Source organism: Cinclus cinclus, unplaced genomic scaffold, assembly GCF_963662255.1.
Source record: "Cinclus cinclus unplaced genomic scaffold, bCinCin1.1 SCAFFOLD_36, whole genome shotgun sequence".
Lineage (NCBI taxonomy): Eukaryota > Metazoa > Chordata > Aves > Passeriformes > Cinclidae > Cinclus > Cinclus cinclus.
The window spans coordinates 2,053,333-2,071,608 of NW_026912055.1; the positions used below are offsets into that span (position 1 = coordinate 2,053,333).

Here is an 18,276-nt window from a genome sequence, read left to right on the forward strand (position 1 = left end):
AAATCCCTGGTCACGCCACAGACAAGTTGTCTCTGTAAGGTGGCACTTTTGCCCAGTAATAAAAAGTCCTGAGCCCACTTGGCAGATGTCATTTTGGAGGGCACGTTTGGCACTCAAATGGCAGCCAGGTTTGGAGAAAGGGGCAGCTTTGGTCTGGGAGAAATCCTTGACCATCTGGAATTTTTGTGTGTAAAATCCCCGGTCAGGCCACAGGCAAGTTGGCTCTGTAAGGTGGGAATTTGCACAGGAAGGAAAAGTCCAGCGCCCACTTGGCAGATGTCATTTTGGAGGGCACGTTTGGCACTCAAATGGCAGCCAGGTTTGGAGAAAGAGGCATCTTTGGTCTGGGAGAAATCCTCGACCATCTGGAATTTTTGTGTGTAAAATCCCCGGTCAGGCCACAGGCAAGTTGGCTCTGTAAGGTGGCACTTTTGCACAGGAAGAAAAAGTCAAGACCCAACTTGGTAGATGTCATTTTGGAGGGCACGTTTGGCACTCAAATGGCTGCCAGGTTTGTAGAAAGCGGCAGCTTTGGTCTGGGAGAAATCCTCGACCATCTGGAATTTTATTGTGTAAAATCCCTGGTCAGGCCACAGGCAAGTTTTGCTCTGTAAGGTGGCACTTTTGCGCAGGAAGACAAAATCAAGACCCAACTTGCCAGATGTCATTTTGGAGAGCACGTCTGGCACTCCAATGGCAGCCAGGTTTGGAGAAAGGGGCAGCTTTGGTCTGGGAGAAATCCTCGACCATCTGGAATTTTTGTGTGTAAAATCCCCGGTCAGGCCACAGGCAAGTTGGCTCTGTAAGGTGGCAATTTGAACAGGAAGACAAAGTCCAGAGCCCACTTGGCAGATGTCATTTTGGAGGGCACGTTTGGCACTCCAATGGCAGCCAGGTTTGGAGAAAGGGGCAGGTTTGGTCTGGGAGAAATCCTCGACCATCTGGAATTTTTGTGTGTGAAATCCCCGGTCAGGCCACAGGCAAGTTTGCTCTGTAAGGTGGGAATTTGCACAGGAAGGAAAAGTCCAGCGCCCACTTGGCAGATGTCATTTTGGAGGGCACGTTTGGAACTCAAATGGCAGCCAGGTTTGGAGAAAGGGGCAGCTTTGGTCTGGGAGAAATCCTCGACCATCTGGAATTTTTGTGTGTGAAGTCGCCGGTCAGGCCACAGGCAAGTTGGCTCTATAAGGTGGCACTTTTGCACAGGAAGAAAAAGTCAAGACCCAACTTGCCAGATGTCATTTTGGAGGGCACGTTTGGCACTCCAATGGCAGCCAGGTTTGGAGAAAGGGGCAGCTTTGGTCTGGGAGAAATCCTCGACCATCTGGAATTTTTGTGTGTGAAATCCCCGGTCAGGCAACAGGCAAGTTGGCTCTGTAAGGTGGCAATTTTCACAGGAAGGAAAAGTCCAGCGCCCACTTGGCAGATGTCATTTTGGAGGGCACGTTTGGCACTCCAATGACAGCCAGGTTTGGAGGAACGGGCAGCTTTGGTCTGGGAGAAATCCTCGACCATCTGGAATTTTTGTGTATAATATCCCTGTCAGGCCACAGGCAAGTTGGCTCTATAAGGTGGCACTTTTGCACAGGAAGAAAAATTCCAGCGCCCACTTGGCAGATGTCATTTTGGAGGGCACGTTTGATACTCCAATGGCAGCCAGGTTTGGAGAAAGGGGCAGCTTTGGTCTGGGAGAAATCCTCGACCATCTGGAATTTTTGTGTGTAAAATCCCCGGTCAGGTCACAGGCAAGTTGGATCTGTAAGGTGGCAATTTGCAGAGGAAGGAAAAGTCCAGCGCCCACTTGGCAGATGTCATTTTGGAGGGCACGTTTGGCACTCCAATGGCAGCCAGGTTTGGAGAAAGGGGCAGCTTTGGTCTGGGAGAAATCTCGACCATCTGGAGTTTTTATGTGTAAAGTCCCCAGTCAGGCCACCGGCAAGTTGGCTCTGTATGGTGGCAATTTTCACAGGAAGGAAAAGTCCAGAGCCCACTTGGCAGATGTCATTTTGGAGGGCACGTTTGACACTCAAATGGCAGCCAGGTTTGGAGAAAGGGGCAGCTTTGGTCTGGGAGAAATCCTCGACCATCTGGAATTTTTGTGTGTAAAATCCCCGGTCAGGCCACAGGCAAGTTGGCTCTATAAGGTGGCACTTTTGCACAGGAAGAAAAAGTCAAGACCCAACTTGCCAGATGTCATTTTGGAGGGCACGTTTGGCACTCCAATGGCAGCCAGGTTTGGAGAAAGGGGCAGCTTTGGTCTGGGAGAAATCCTCGACCATCTGGAATTTTTGTGTGTAAAATCCCCGGTCAGGTCACAGGCAAGTTGGATCTGTAAGGTGGCAATTTGCAGAGGAAGGAAAAGTCCAGCGCCCACTTGGCAGATGTCATTTTGGAGGGCACGTTTGGCACTCCAATGGCAGCCAGGTTTGGAGAAAGGGGCAGCTTTGGTCTGGGAGAAATCCTCGACCATCTGGAATTTTTGTGTGTGAAATCCCTGGTCAGGCCACAGGCAAGTTGGCTCTGTTAAGGTGGCAATTTTGCACAGGAAGAAAAATTCAAAACCCAACTTGCCAGATGTCATTTTGGAGGGCACGTTTGGCACTCAAATGGCAGCCAGGTTTGGAGAAAAGGGCAGCTTTGGTCTGGGAGAAATCTCGACCATCTGGAGTTTTTATGTGTAAAGTCCCCAGTCAGGCCACAGGCAAGTTGGCTCTGTAAGGTGGCAATTTTCACAGGAAGGAAAAGTCCAGCTCCCACTTGGCAGATGTCATTTTGGAGGGCACGTTTGGCACTCCAATGGCAGCCAGGTTTGGAGAAAGGGGCAGCTTTGGTCTGGGAGAAATCCTTGACCATCTGGAATTTTTGTGTGTAAAATCCCTGGTCAGGCCACAGATAAATTGGCTGTGTATGGTGGCACTTTTTCACAGGAACACAAAGTCAAGACCCAACTTGGCAGATGTCATTTTGGAGGGCACGTTTGGCACTCCAATGGCAGCCAGGTTTGGAGAAAGGGGCAGCTTTGCTCTGGGAGAAATCCTCGACCATCTGGAATTTTTGTGTGTAAAATCCCCGGTCAGGCCACAGGCAAGTTGGCTCTGTAAGGTGGCACTTTTGCACAGGAAGAAAAAGTCAAGACCCAACTTCTGCCTCGTGTCCTCTGTGTCTGGTTTATAATGTGTAGACTATATGGATAAATGAATTCCACGTAAGTATGCCAAATATAAATAGAAAAAAAAATTGAAATATAGTTTTAAAATAAAGGGGTTTTAGTTTTTTGTTTTGTTAGAGGCCGGGCTTTTCCATAAATAATATAAAAATGTAAAGATACAGAATATATAAACGTGTGTGTGTGTGTGTGTGTTTATACAGATATATACACACACATAAAATACAAATGTTAGTAATATAAAGATTTCTTAATAAAAATAATATTGTACCCATGTTGTAATTGATGCCAATAAACATTAAATTCAGTATCCAAAAATAGGTATTGATTATGAATATAAATTAATTATTAACAAACATATATATATATATATATATAGCTAATGGGTTTGGTTTTTTTTTTAATTTGTTCATGGCAGGGATTTTTTAGTTTGGGTCGGGGTTTTTTGGGGGGCATTCGTTTAGTAGGATTTTTTAAAGGGAGGGACCTCGATGTTTTTTGGCCCCTTGTCTCTCTGTCTGTGTGTGTCTGTCTCTCTGTCTATGTGTCTGTCTCTGTGTGTGTGTGTCTCCCTGTCTCTCTGTCTGTGTGTGTCTGTCTCTCTGTCTGTGTGTCTGTCTCTCGGTCTGTGTGTGTCTGTCTCTCTGTCTGTGTGTGTCTGTCTCTCTGTCTGTTTGTGTCTGTCTCTCTGTCTGTGTGTCTGTCTCTCTGTCTGTTTGTGTCTGTCTCTCTGTCTGTGTGTCTGTCTCTCTGTCTGTGTGTGTCTGTCTCTCTGTCTGTGTGTGTCTGTGTCTCTCTGTCTGTGTGTGTCTGTCTCTCTGTCTGTGTGTGTCTGTCTCTCTGTCTGTGTGTCTCCCTGTCTCTCTGTCTGTGTGTCTGTCTCTCTGTCTGTGTGTCTGTCTCTCTGTGTGTGTGTGTCTGTCTCTCTGTCTGTGTGTCTCTCTGTCTCTCTGTCTGTGTGTGTCTGTCTCTCTCTCTGTGTCCCCCGTGTCCCCAAAGAGCCGCAGCCCCGGGCTGAGCTCGGCCGCAGTGCTGCCGCCTTGTGGGAAGAGATCGGTACTGCAGCCGTGCCCGGAGCCGGAGCCCGGGCAGTGCTGCCGCCTTGTGGACACAGCGCGGTACTGCAGCCGTGCCCCGAAGCGGCGACCGGCTCCTCCTCGGCGCTGCTGCGGGAGGGCGGTGGGGCGCGAAATGGTGCGCGTGACCTTCTCAAGATGGCGGAGGGCCCAAGGTGACGATGCCGTTCCACTGGGACCGATGCGACGCTCGGGACGGCGGACGCAATAGGACCCCGGCAGAGATACGCTGAAGGGAGGGGGGGTGGGGTGTGTCCTTTTTTTCCCGCCCTTTTTTTGCCGTCCTATGTAGAAGGTCGGGTGAGCGATGGCCGAGTCGCCATCTTGGGAGTGGCACGCTGCAATTTCCGCCCTTACTGGCGCCATGTTTGGTCCTGGCAGAAGCTACTTCCGGTGCGTTGCCAGCGTTGTCGTGGTAACTGTAAAGCCCCAGATAATGGTGTCTATTGAAGTCGCCTGCCTGAATCCGACCCCCGACGCCGATGGCGCGCTCTCCCGCCGCCTGTCCCACGAGCCATTTCCAGCACCGCTGACCAGTCCGCCCCCGTCCGCACCGCGTAAAAGGCGACGGAAAATCGCGCCGAGAACGCGGGATCGGTTTCGGGGCCGGATTCAGGCAGGCGAGTTCAAGAATCGCCAATGTAGGGGGCCTTCTTATTCGCCTCCCTAAACAAAGATGGCGGAGGCACCGGAAATGGCTTCTGCCAGTACCAAAGATGGCGGCAGGGAAGGGCGGAAATTGCATCTCGACCCTCCCAAGATGGCGACTCAACCGTCACTCGCCCGACCTTCTGCATAGGGCGGCAAAAAGGGGCGGGGAAAAAAAGGACCCCCACGGGGTGTCGACTGCATTGCCTGCGCGCGACGCCGACGCCGATCCCTCCCCCCCGGCGCGATTTTGCGCGGCGTTTCCCATCGTGCCCACACGGGCTGTGGGCTCAGCGGCGCCGCGGACGCGCGGGAGCCCGGCGGGCGCCGACAGGCAGCGGCGGGTCCGCCCCTCTCTCTCTGCCGGGCTCCTTCCACGGCCGCCGTCGCGGAGAGCGACTCCCGTCCCGCCGCTCCTCTCCGCGCCGCCCGGGTCCGCTCCCGCCCGGGGAAAGCATCGACGAAGGAAGAGCGGTCGCCCAGCTCCCGGAGCCATCGCCCTGCCCGCAGCCGGGAGCAGCCCGCAGGAGGAGGCAGCTGCTCTCTCTGCCGGAGAGGTGAGAGGGGCGGAAGGACGGGGCGGGGGGGGAGAGCGGGCACGGGAGAATTCCCAGGCACAATTCCAGCCCCCCCCCCCCCCTTTCAGCTGGCAGCAGCCCGATGTCCTCTGCATGCGGCAGCAGCTGCAGCGCTGGTTTGGAGCAGGTTTCCATGGCATTTTATGGCAAAGGTGCCCTTTCTAGCCGGGAGCCCCGGCTGGGTTCCCTGGCTGGGAAAGTCCTTGAAGTAGCCAAAGGGAGCAGCTGCTGAGAATTCCGAGCCCGCTGTTCCTGTGGTTGTGGATACAATGTTTCAGTAGTGTGTGCTTCTGTCCTATGTGCTGCTAGATGTACTTTGGAGCAAGTTGACCCTTTCATCTCTCCCCACCTGCATTCTTCCTAGGTGTACGTTTTATTCAGCAGCACTCAGGTGAGAGAAAGGATCTCTGTTCCCATCAGCATCAAAGGAAAAAGTGTGCTCACACAGACCTAAGTTGTTTGGTCAAAAAACTCTTACTTTGGTTTGGTCCAAAAAATGTTATTACTGTGTGCAAGCTCACGGGGAAGGTTTTATTCAACAGCTCTCAGTGGGACATGAAAGCTCCACTTTCCCTTTTCTTGAACAGTCTGAGACTCAATATTACTTGGTATCAATTTTATTACAGGCGATTTGAACTTTTTGAAGAGCCAGAAGGATTGTTTGTGCCTGCGTGTGTCACTAATATCCCTCCTCCCTCCAATGCAGGAGGGGGGAAAAAAGGCTGCAGAGCTTCCTGCAAGGGGCTGTAAGTGCAAATAAAGAGGAGCCAGAGGTTTAGTTGATATGAAGCACTAGTTCTGAAAAGAGCCTGATGGATTTGCTGATACCAAAACCAGTAGGAATAGGAGACTGAACTCGGGCATGGTGATGGTCTCCTTGGCTTTAAAAAGCTTTAATGGCTTTAAAAGGCATTTCTCTCAGACCTGGTTTATTTTTATTACCTTTCATTACATTTTAGAATAAAAAAGCCCCGCTCCATCACTGCTGCTGTGATGTGTGACTAAAGCCCATCTTCCCTCCACTGGGAACAGGTGAGAGATGGAACTAAACCCCGAAGGATTTTCTGCTCACTGATGGCACGTGAGTTTTCTTGGGAATTCTCTGCCAAATGTGGTCAGTTGTTCTTGAATGTGGCCATGAGGGGAGTTGAACGTGCCAGCCCAGATCTGCAAACATGCAGTGCCAGAAGGAGATCCCTTGAAGTGTCACCTGGGATGTGTTCCACTGACTCACTAGTGGGTGCTGTGCCCAGGTCCCCTGTCCAAATCCTGGGCGGGGAGAAGCCAGGACTGCACATTGCTCGTGATATGAAGTCACTTCTGGGGAGGTTCAATAGAAATGAGATGCCAGGGAGGGAATGGCTTCTAACTGTAAATATTTTTGTCCTAGAGGAGCCCTGCCCAGTCTGACTGCTGCCCAGTGCTGCTCCCTGACTGCACGCTCTCTTGGTGAGCCTCTGTCCTGCTGGCCGTGCCTTTTCTGTCCCCGTCCCCGTGCCGCTCCGTGCCCGTCTTTACCCTCCCGAGCACGTGGCGTGGTCGATTCCTGTCTCCCGGTCCTGGTTTCCCTTTTTGTCTCTGTGTCCCTGCGTCCTTGCTGTGTGTTTGGGACTCCGTCTTTTTGTCTGTCCTTCTCCGTGCCTCACTCGTGTTCCCGTTCTGTTCCCTGTGGCTCTGTGGTGCTCCCCGTGCCATTGTTTCCCCCAGGATCCTTGTGTCCCGTTCGCTGCCCCTGTTCTTTTTTAATCCCTCTCTCGTGCTGCCCATCTAGCATCCCTTTTTTGTGGTTTTGTTTTCTATTTTTTTTTCCTCCATTTCATCCTGCACCCCGATCTTCATTTTCTTTCCTGTGTCCTCTCTGCTGCCACTCTCTGCCTCGTGTCCTCTGTGTCTGCGGGGCTGGGGAGGAACTTTAGCCCTCCTGGGGGCTGCCCCCCACCCCTTTCCTTGTGCCAGCAGGGTCCCTTTTTGGGGGCATGGACCCGTGGGAAGGGTTCCCATCAAGGGCCGTGCTGCTGTCCAGGGCAGCTGGAGCGGTTCTGTGCCTTCATTTTGGGGGTGAGGAAAGAAGGCGGAGAGGGGGACGGGGTGGAGACTCGGGGGGCTCCGATGTGTTTCGGGGCAGCCCGAGGTCCCCGGCAGAGGGAGCCACGCTGCGGGGCAGGAGCAGGGGAGTGGGGAATGGGGCGGGGGGGGGGGGGGCGTGCTGGGTGCCCTCCCCCAGAGGGACCCACGGGTGCCAGGACATTCCTAGGGAGGGGTGGCCGTAGAATACATGAAAAATTTTTGTTTGTTTTCATTTCGTTAGAGGAAGGCTTTCTTTAGTTTTGGCTGGGGTTTATTTTGGTGCATTCATTCAGGGGGATTTCCTGAAGGGATGGATCTCGTTGTTTCATCCCCCCCCCACCCCATCCCTTGTCTGTCTGTCTGTCTGTCTGTCTGCCCGTCCCCAAAGCGCCGCAGCCCCGGGCTGAGCTCGGCGGCAGTGCTGCCGCCTTGTGGGCACAGCGCGGTACTGCAGCCGTCGCCTGTCTCGGATGCAGCCCCACAGCGAGCAGTCCGCAGCAGAAGTGTGAAAGCTGGGATCCTTTGACTTCTGCAGGGGACTTCATTTTCTTTTCCTCTTCTTCTCTTCCAGGACAGGAGAAATGGTTCCACTCCTCCCATCTTTGCCAAAAGCTGTGGTGTTTGAGGAGCCAGAGCCAAGGTGCCTTCAGCACCAGGGCTCTGCACTGGGGGGCTCCCGGTCCTGACCACGCAGGGTTCCCCTTTTCCTCCCCGCTGGGATGAAGTGTCTATGGAATCTGGGATCTGGGTGAAACTGCAGCTCTGCTGGTATCCAGGGACGTGAGGTTCCGGGGGACTGCGTTTCCCTGTGGCTTTCCAGGTCGGCAGCAGCCGGAGGAAATGGGGTGCCAGAGCCGTGCCCCATCAGGCCGTGTTTGCCTCTGAGGAACAGAGAGTCCGGGCTGAGGTGAGATTGCCGGGAGTGCTTGGATGGATGAGCCGTGCGGGGAACGGGGAGCTCGGAATCGCAGCTGCTGCTGGATCCATGGCCTTAGGTCTGCTCCGTCTGTGTCTGTGCCAAGTGGGATTTGTGCTGGGGAGAGAGGTGCTGTGGGGAGCCAAAGGTGGAGTAAATCCTCTGTGGGGATGGGCAGCGAAGGACTGAGTAGCAGGGGAAGGAGAGGATTTCTAAAGGATACGACTGTTTCTGCCAAGAGCGGGGTGGAGCAGCGATGGGGGTGGTTGGGTTTGGCCTGGGCTCTGTTATTCTTGGTGCCATTTTAAAATTCCGTCGTGTGATTTACTGTCCGGGAGCTTTCGAACGAGAGCTGACAGAAATGTAGGTTAAGCCTTGGAAGTTGGGTCCGTTGACTGCAGCAGCTCGCCGAGGCTGGAGGACTGGGGTGATGGCTGCTCCCAGGAAAGGTCACTTATTTATTGATACTGTGTCACATTTCCCTCAGCGACTGCCAGCCCGGAATGGCTGTGAGTTTGTGCTCTTCTCAGTGGGGGATTGGAGAAGGTTTTGGCTGTAATTAGCAGTCGGAGAAAAATCCTGCTAAATAAAAGTGTCTCACCTCTGTCCCCCCTAAGTTATCCCAGTTTGTCCCAGCTTGGAGCTGCGCAGAAGTCAGGCAGGGGAAATGACCTCAGGGATACAGCTGTCAGTTCCAAGGCAGCGAGAGAAGATGTAGCAGCCAAGGGCAGGGGAGGGGAAAGGTTTCAGAAAGCATTTCTGTGGTGTAATGAATGCCAATTTCTGCTTGCCCAGGGAGAAGAGGACGAACTCCCAGCCATTCAGGCCTGACAGTCCCCTGCAGCGAGGGCATACACTGGAAGAGTTCAGGGTCGAAGACAAGGCTGAGGGAAAATCCAGGGTATTTATAAGGGATGATGGGAGGTGGGTCCAGGGTGAGAATCCAGTGGGTAAAGGGAAAAGTGGTGTAAGGGAGGAGTAATACAGGGCAGGGGCCGATAAGGTAGGATGGGTGGAACAGTGCAGTGAACATAAACCAGTGGGGGGGGCGGGGGGGTACAGGGATACAAGAACTTTCCAGAGCTGGGAGGAGACAAGGGATGACATAACTGGGAATAGAGGCAACCAATGGGAAATGAGGGTTATAAAGCTTTACCTTAAAGCTTTGCCATAAAGAATTTTTAAAACCTTTGACAACCTTCTTAGGAGCTATTCTAAACTTAAACAAATGCCCTCCAAGGTCTGGGGCCATGGGCCAACTCCTCACCCAAAACACTGGTCTGGCTTGGCATGTCAGTCAGTCCGATTCCTACACTGGGCCTCTGCATGATATTCGCCCAGAAGCTGCCTTTCAAGGACTGAAGTGGAACAAAAAGTATAAAAGAAATGTCATTCCCAGAGGGAAAACAGTTTCATTTCTCTTGTGTCTACTTTTTTTTTTTTTTTTAACAGTTACCTCAAAATTCCCGGATCCAGAACAGCTACTCTGAGTTTTGGTAGAGATTCCAAAGCGGGATACAGTAGGTTTCAAAGTACACCTTGGAAAATCAATCGTTTGTCTGCAGCATGCAGCATGTAGGTGTGATGTCTGTAACTGGTCTTAGTTGATGCAGAGGTACTTGGAAAAAAACGTTTAATCTTTCATCTCTCCCCACCTGCATTCTTCCTAAGTGTACTTTTTATTCAGCAGGACTCGGATGAGAGAGAGAGAGAGAGAGAGAGGGAGGAACTCTCTTCACATCAGCGTCAAAGGAAAAAGTGTTCAGCGACTTACAGTCCAGGTGACTGTTCTGTGTAAAAGCAGGATTGTTTTGCCATCAGACCTTGCGTGCCGTACCAGTCTGTGCGTTAACAGGTGCCTAAGAAAGGTCAAAAGGGAATAACTCCATGTCGTTCACTCGTGTGAATCTTGGTGGGGAGCAGAGGCGAGAGTGAACTGCAGTGAGGGGGAGGTTACTGAAGCCCCAGTTTGTTTCCAGCGAGCGTGGTGTTGTGGTGTTCAAAGCTACAGGTGCCTGCTGGCCTGGAGCTGGATACTTCTGCCTCTGCTTTCTTTGGGGGTTGATGATTCCTTATGTTTATGTTGGTGTGCCAGCATCTTAGATACTGACGACTCTTTCTCCTCTCAGTGTCTTCTCCCATGTGCTTATTTAGCTGCTTAGCTAAAGGATTTGTCTAATGGTAGTTAAGGAATTCAGGTGCAGACTCCAACAGGACAGTCGTAGCTGCAGATGAATCTCTTTAATGCTATCATCGAACCCCAGCATGGTTATTGCTCCCAGTTTTCCTTGTGGAAATGTGAAACAGGAATTCATGGGTTCTTCCTGCATGACTGAAGGTGTGTCCCACAGGATGCTTTTGTGCAAGCATAGGAGGATGTACAGCAAACATTTTTACTGCAGTGTTTTCCCCGTTGCCTGGTTCCAGGAGAGCAGAGCTCACTGTTCGTGCAGCAGACAGGTTTATCCAAGTGCTGGCTCAGTGGCTCCATGGTGAAATCATGTACTGCCTCTGGGCTTCAGAGTGTCATGTGCAGAGATTCGCTTTTAACACGACTTGAGTTAAAATTCCTCTAAGAACTAATCAGTCCAAGATCCATTCCACTACCGCTTTTTCATGTTCTTGTTTCACTTTTTCCTGTTTGTGTTTCACATCAGTTCTTTTCATCTCTGATTCCTTCACGGCACTTAGACCCCATCTTAATTTCAGGGAAGATATTTGGATGCAAATGAAGTTTTAATTGGGATGCTTTTCTAACTACTCTCCCTCCAGGAGAGCTGCCTCAGCCTGGATGAGTGTGAGGGTACCCAGCTCTCCTTTAGGGCTGGGAGCACGGCAGGGTGCAGAGCTCATGGTGAATCTTGTTTCAACACTGTCAATACCAAAAGATGTTAGAACACAGTCCTTGAAGGAATAACGTACAAAAGTCTACTGCAAGCCTAGGGACAAGCTGTCCTTCTTAAAGATGTGCACTGATGGATGTTTTGTCAAACCCCTCTGGGGACGGAATGTGTGCCAAAAGCTTGGTTAACCCCTTGTCTTCTGCTGCTAGGGCAGCGTCTTAGCCCAGGTCTCGGGGGCTGTGCGGAGGTTGCTCCCTGGAGCAGGGTCCCCCCGTGAGGAGGAGCCAGAGATTGGGTCACTGGAGCAGGTAAGGATCTGTTTCCATTTAGTCCTTGTTTTTGCTGGCTTTAACGTCACGGCTGCAGCGTTCCTTCGGACCTTGTGCCCCGCAGCAGCAGTTCCAGCTGCTGAGCTGGGTGGGGAGCCGTTCTGGGCTGGGGCTTTCAGCCTCCCGGGCGTCCATTGAAATCAGCCCTTTGTTTGATTTCCTTCAGTCTCTGGGGTTTGCCACCCTCGGTGCCACGGGACCGAGCTGTGCGAAGGCTCGATCCCGTCGGTCCAAAGTCCTGGGCAGCGTTTCCAGCAGCAGGGGCTGGAGGCATCGGGGGCTGCCTTTGGAGCCTTGTTCTCCCCTTGGCTTTTACAGAGGGTGCCAGACTCTGCCCTTAAGGATCCAGTGTTGCTTTTGGACGTTGATCCTGCAGCTGGACAGGTCAGGTAACAGGGATTAGAGTCAGTTCTTGGGCCCAGCGCGGGTCTTGTCCCACAAAGAGCACTCTGGTGCCAGGGGGCTTCCTGGGGGCACTGGGCTGGTGTTAGCATCTTCTCTCTTATCTTTTGCATGATGTGATTGTCCCTTGATGTGAGAAGGCAGAAAATGAGGCAGGAGGGGGAGCTCGTTTTGTTTTTGTGAACTCCAGGCTTGGGGCAGCTGCAGGGCACTTTGGTTTGAAAAAAGGCTGCCCCGACACAGTGAACTTGACCCTCTCTTGGGCACTTTGGGATCCCTCTGTGCCGCTCTTTCCCCCGATCCTTCACCTGCGAGGTGTGGGCTCAGAATCAGCTGCCCCTGCTGGACGGGTTTTTACATGTACAAATTAATTTTGTTAGAGAAGCCGTCAGGTGTAATGAGAATGTATGGAAAACAGGTGGTTGGTACACTAGCTGATACACTTTCTTCTTCATTTCTTTAACCTGTTCTTAAAAGAAGCCCTAAACTGGAAAACTGAATTGGGGGGGGGGAGGGGGGGGGGGATGGGGGGATGTTCAGGAGGTGCTTTTCATTTCTTTTGAAGTGTTGCTTTGGATTTTGGTATGTCAAGTGACACCAACAAAAGAAGATTGGAGGAACCGAGCTTCGGGACTCTGCAGTTAATTCTTTTAATGTGTTTGTGTGGGTGCAGAAAATGCCAAATCCCAAAGCAATTCTCTTACCTGTAACGTGAAGTGCAACAACATCTTTAAAGCCAAGTGCCCGGTGTGGGGTTCTCACGCAGGTTTTTATGGTCTGAAGGTTTTTCTTGCGTCCCAAAAGCCACAAGGAACCTGTCAGAAGCCGGCCTGCATTGCATATGTGGGATTTCAATTGGCTCTTGGATTCTTCCCTGCAACCTTCTCTGGAGTTTTTGTGCCAGAGGGGCTCCGACCCCAGAGCCGTACGGGGGGGGGGGGGGTGCGTTGCCTTGATAGATGGGAATGAGATTGGCCAAGTCTGTCAGGAAAGGAAAACCATCCCCGAGGTTTGTTTGGCCAAAGATGGACCATGAAGACACCCGTACTGGCACTGGGTGTGAGCGCTGATGCTTTTGGGTGGTGTGGTGCCTGTGGCCCCTCAGAAGTCAGGGCGAGGCTGAAGGAGGGAGGGAAGCTGCCACAGCTGCAGGGGAGGGAAGTGCTGGCTGTTCCCAACTGCTTGGTGCAGAATTGGGAGAAGTGGGAGAGGAGCTTTCCTCCTTCTTTCTCTCCATCACTGGGCACGAAGAATATTAGGATGAAGCTGCACTAAGCTGTGTCATTTGTGGGCTGTTGACCGGTTGTTGCTTTTTCTGGCTTTTTCATGTATTTCCAGGCGGTGCAGTGAGGAGCAAGTTGCTGGCTTACGTGATTTCTGAGTGACCTGTCACAGAAACGGGCATCTGTGTGTGCAGGTGCTTCCTGGCAAATCCAGATGTGACGTGGAAATCCTAAGGGAGGAGTTCCAGCCTTGACCACGCGTGACACAGGCTTGTGGAAATGGAAATGGCCTTGGCAGAAGAGCAGCTGTGAGGTGAAGCAGGACTGCAATACAGGTAAGCAGAAGAACCAGGTGAGGTGTTACTTGTTGGTCCTGCGTGCACCTCGTGCCTCTGCCTGCTGCCAACACTTGGTGCTGCAGCTCCACAGAGCCCATTTCAGTGTTTGTTGGGTTTGATTTTTGCGGTCAGTTCCTGTAAACAACTCCCCTGCTTTACCTGACCCATCCCTGGGGTGTGGTCCAGGACTCACCCTTACCCTGGAGGAATTCTCTGCTCCCCTGGAGAGGGGCTGAAGGCCGGGCTTATGAGCAGAGGGAAAACAACCAAACCGTGGGCACTGTGTCCTGGATGCATGCAGCACCACGTGTTTTTTTCCAAGTTCCCAGCCCTGATGAATGTAAACAAGAAAATGCCTGTTCCTTGACTTGTCCAGCTCTCCCCCCTGCATCCCCTGCCCTTATCCCTTGCGTGCCAAGGTCCTGCATCTCCCTGGCTCTCCAGCTGCAGCCCACCTTGTCCTGCCTGTGGCTGAGAAAATATGGGCTGAGATTTTTTTTTAGCAGCTACCCATTCATTTAAAGAGCACAAAGAGCATACAGTGCAGAGAGTCTTTCGGAAAGACATCCAAAGTAGGGACTCTGCTTTTCCTGTAGTTCTCCTTCCTGTTTTCACCTGGGCTGGAAGGATGGGCATGGCCTGTATGTACCATATGAAAGTGATGTTACTAAATTTGTCCAGAAGTTCTGATGATGATGCTTGTTCCTCATTTTTTGACAGAAAACATTCTCATTTTGCCTTTCCCACATTGTTTCCAGGTGCTGCCCAGGGGGGACATCTGTGGCCTCAGACAGCGATGGCCTTGGAGCAAGGGGAGCCTTTGCACAGCTCACCTGCAGAGCTCAGGTGGATGGGACAGGATTGGTGTGGCCTGAGAAGTCCTGAACAGCTGTGTCTGTGTTCTGCAGTGCCTTGAAACCTTTCTCTGTCAGGTTTTGGAGGGGTTTCTCTTTAGGATTTCTTGTGATGCAGCACCCCGGGTGTCCCTTTGTGCAAAGTCCAGTGGTGAAGGAGGATTGAGTGAGTGACAAGTGGGGTCTGGCATGAAAATGGTTCTGTTAAAATGGAGCAAAGACTGCAATAAGAAAAACGAGCATCCCTTTACTGTCTGAAAGGGTTAGGAATAAAAATGCTGGAGAAGGGCACTTTTATATTTGAATTGGTGTCACCTGTCTTGGATCAAGCCCCACAGTGAGCAATCCAGATCAGAAGTGTGTAAGCTGGGATCCTTTGACTTCTGCAGGGGACTTCATTTTCTTTTCTTCTTCTTCTCTTCCAGGACCGGAGAAATGGTTGTGGAATTATTAGATGGCTTTTGTTAGATGCAGGTTTTATTTTTTCGGAAGTTTTTTTACTGCAGCCCTTTTAAGATGGTTTTCAATAATACAGTGTATAGTTTTATATTGTTTGTAGGTGGCATATGATAAGAGATGTTGTCTAGTTAATGCTGTATCTTTTAGTTTAGGTGTTGATAAGGTTTTTCTTGAGTTGAGTTTTGTTTTTGTGTGGTTTTTTTTTTTTTTGTGGGGTCTTGTTTCTAAAGGATGCGTTGCTAAGGTTTCTGATGGTGTTAGGGGCTGTAGCGTAAAGCATAGGGCTGGTTTTCAGTTATTTTGTGATGGCTTTTATTATTGTGAGTATTCAGTGTTTGTTTTGGGGGTTTGAGGTAATGTCATGTAGCTGATTTATTTGTTTTTTACTCTTATAATTGGGATATTATATGGGTTATGTTATTTATATTGGCTTGTTATTATATCAAAGGGGTTTTATGTGTTTGGTTTGTTTGATTAGTAGTGTATGTTTTATTAGTTTTATTATTATATCATTGGGCTTTTGTTTGTTAGCAGTATATGTTTTATACTTGCAGATAATACGGGAGATATTGTTTATGGTTATATTTATCTTTTGGTTTTGTGTTTATCTGTAGGTGGTATTTGTGTATTGATGGTTTGAGACATAATGGGTTGATTGAGCTTGGAGTTAACTTCTTTTGGCGTAGTTAATTTAGGTTTATTTGTGCAATTTTTATTTTTGGGTTTGATTGGTTTGTTTGTTGTTTTGGTGTTTTTATTATTTTTATTTTTTGGGAACATGGATATTTATAGAGTGGATTATTTTAGGTAGGTTTTTTTTTTACTGTAGTGTTTTTTTTTTTTTAATATTTTAGTGCTTTTAGGTTCTTGTAATGTTGTCAATTAGTTTGGGTTTTTATATTTCTTTGGTTTTTTTGGAATGTTTAGGGTCAGTTGCCTTGTTCTGAGTTAAATAAGATGGTTTGATTTATTTTTTGTAGTAGTTCTTGTGATTTGTTATGAGGGTTTCTATACAGTTTTATTTCTGTTTCATATTTAGGATGTGATGGGAATTGTTAGTGACAAGAGTGTAGTGTGTTTCTTTTTTTATTGCTGGTAGTGGGTTGTATGGTGTAGGTTTTGTATTTTGCAGAGTATTTTTTGCTTTTATTTAGTGAGATCCAAGTTTTTGGTTTTAGGTTCATTTGTAATTATTTTCACCTCTTTGGGGATTTAGATTTTTGGTGTGAGTGCCCTGCCTGATGACAGTAATTGGTTGATTTCATGTGGTATTGGTGGCATGGTGGGTAGAGGGCATTTTTGTTTTGACTATTAATTTTAATATTGGTAGATGGGATAGTAGGAGGATTTGTGTTTTAGTGTTGATTGGTTTTGAGGTGGTTTGGATTTTTTGATAACTTAAGGTGTTTTGTGAGCTGGTGGATGTTTTATGCTCTTGGTAGGAACACGGTGCTGTTTTCTCGAGTGTATCCTTAGGAAGTGGATTTTTTCATTAGGTTTTTTGTTTGTTTTTCACGGTAAAATGTGTTTTTAGGAGAACTTGGGTAACTTTAAATATATTTTTGTTGAAGTTTTTTGTGTACTGTAGAGGATGTGGAGTTTTCTTTTAGTGTAATTTGTATATAATCTGTGGTAGCCAGTAGGATTGTGTTTTTAGTTTTGGGGTAGTTGTTTTTAGGTGTATTGTACGTTTGTTTGGTGAAGGTAAATTGAGGTTTGTGTTGGGCTGTTGGAGGAACAGAGAAAAATGCTTTGGCCATGTTAATACGAGTGTGCAATTCAGTTTGGATTTTAGTTTGTATTGGAGTTTTAATACATTTGGTTCTGTGTTGTGTAATGGTGGAGTTCTTTAAGGAATGATAGCTGGTAGTAGTTTATTTTCTGTATGTTGGTGTATAGGTTGAATGGGGTTGTTGAAGGGCGTGTGGGGTTTGTTGCTTAGTTTTGGGTTTTGAGTTACGGAGTATTTTGTGGATGGGACAAGTATCTTGAGTTGGGTGCTGTTGGTAGTGTCTTGTTGAGGGGGTAATTGGTATTTGTTAGGGTTTTTTAAAGTAGCTTTATTACAGTTGTTTGGTAGTTGAGCTAAGGTGTTGATTTGTTTTCTCTTGGTTTGGCAGTAGATATATAAAATGCTTATTTGAGTTTTGAGGGCTTCTGGAACATTTGTACTGGAAGAGATTTAGAGTGTTTAGAATGCTTCACTTTTTGGGTTTGTTATAATGGGATTTAAATACTTCTCTAGCTACTTTGTTAGGTTTTATTACAGTTAAATATTGTGCTTCCTTGATTTTGATATTAACAGATATGGGATTAGTTTTTCTATGTCGTGATGGCTTTAGTGTGTGCTGTGTATGAGTGTTGACAAAGGTTTTATTGTTTCGGGTGTCCCTTTGTGCAAAGTCCAGTGGTGAAGGAGGATTGAGTGAGTGACAAGTGGGGTCTGGCATGAAAATGGTTCTGTTAAAATGGAGCAAAGACTGCAATAAGAAAAATGAGCATTCATTTTAATGTCTGAAAGGGTTAGGAACAAAAATGCTGGAGAGGGGCACTTTTATATTTGAATTGGTGTCACCTGTCTTGGATCAAGCCCCACAGCGAGCAGTCCAGATCAGAAGTGTGAAAGCTGGGATCCTTTGACTTCTGCAGGGGACTTCATTTTCTTTTCCTCTTCTTCTCTTCCAGGACCAGAGAAATGGTTCCACTCCTCCCATCTTTGCCAAAAGCTGTGCTGTTTGAGGAGCCAGAGCCAAGAGGCTTCAGCACCAGGGCTCTGCACTGGAGGGCTCCCGGTCCTGCCCCCGCAGGGTTCCCCTTTTCCTCCCCGCTGGGATGAAGCGTCTATGGAATCTGGGATCTGGGTGAAACTGCAGCTCTGCTGGTATCCAGGGACGTGAGGTTCCGGGGGACTGCGTTTCCCTGTGGCTTTCCAGGTCGGCAGCAGCCGGAGGAAATGGGGTGCCAGAGCCGTGCCCCATCAGGCCGTGTTTGCCTCTGAGGAACAGAGAGTCCGGGCTGAGGTGAGATTGCCAGGAGTGCTTGGATGGATGAGCCGTGCGGGGAACGGGGAGCTCGGAATCGCAGCTGCTGCTGGATCCATGGCCTTAGGTCTGCTCCGTCTGTGTCTGTGCCAAGTGGGATTTGTGCTGGGGAGAGAGGTGCTGTGGGGAGCCAAAGGTGGAGTAAATCCTCTGTGGGGATGGGCAGCGAAGGACTGAGTAGCAGGGGAAGGAGAGGATTTCTAAAGGATACGACTGTTTCTGCCAAGAGCGGGGTGGAGCAGCGATGGGGGTGGTTGGGTTTGGCCTGGGCTCTGTTATTCTTGGTGCCATTTTAAAATTCCGTCGTGTGATTTACTGTCCGGGAGCTTTCGAACG

At 49.5% G+C, this 18,276-nt stretch overlaps 1 protein-coding gene across 12 annotated transcripts; it reads left to right on the forward strand.

Annotated features, from left to right (window-relative positions):
• The first annotated feature begins 8,966 nt into the window (after positions 1-8,966).
• LOC134057120 (uncharacterized) lies at positions 8,967-18,063 on the forward strand. Of its 12 annotated transcripts, none has more exons than XM_062514144.1 (8): positions 8,967-9,352; positions 9,904-10,026; positions 10,139-10,232; positions 11,504-11,602; positions 11,790-12,007; positions 13,364-13,583; positions 14,345-14,479; positions 17,585-18,063. In XM_062514144.1, the coding sequence occupies exons 1-6, from the start codon at positions 9,225-9,227 to the stop codon at positions 13,404-13,406; spliced, it is 705 nt and encodes a 234-aa protein (XP_062370128.1). In that variant the 5' UTR covers positions 8,967-9,224; the 3' UTR covers positions 13,407-13,583; positions 14,345-14,479; positions 17,585-18,063. The 12 variants fall into 12 exon arrangements, 10 of the variants coding, with proteins under 10 accessions (XP_062370128.1, XP_062370129.1, XP_062370127.1 ...); XM_062514145.1 differs by having other exon boundaries at positions 14,345-14,432; XM_062514143.1 differs by lacking the exon at positions 17,585-18,063 and having other exon boundaries at positions 14,345-17,570.
• The last annotated feature ends 213 nt before the right edge of the window (positions 18,064-18,276 follow it).

What these genes read in the sequence shown, in the direction of transcription:
- LOC134057120 (XM_062514144.1), top strand. Translation starts at nt 9,225, where the DNA reads ATGCCAATTTCTGCTTGCCCAGGGAGAAGAGGACGAACTCCCAGCCAT. An exon ending in AGGCTGAGGGAAAATCCAGG is followed by an intron (nt 9,353 to 9,903) that starts GTATTTATAAGG and finishes TTTTTTTAACAG; the next exon opens with TTACCTCAAAATTCCCGGAT. An exon ending in TTGATCCTGCAGCTGGACAG is followed by an intron (nt 12,008 to 13,363) that starts GTCAGGTAACAG and finishes ATGTATTTCCAG; the next exon opens with GCGGTGCAGTGAGGAGCAAG.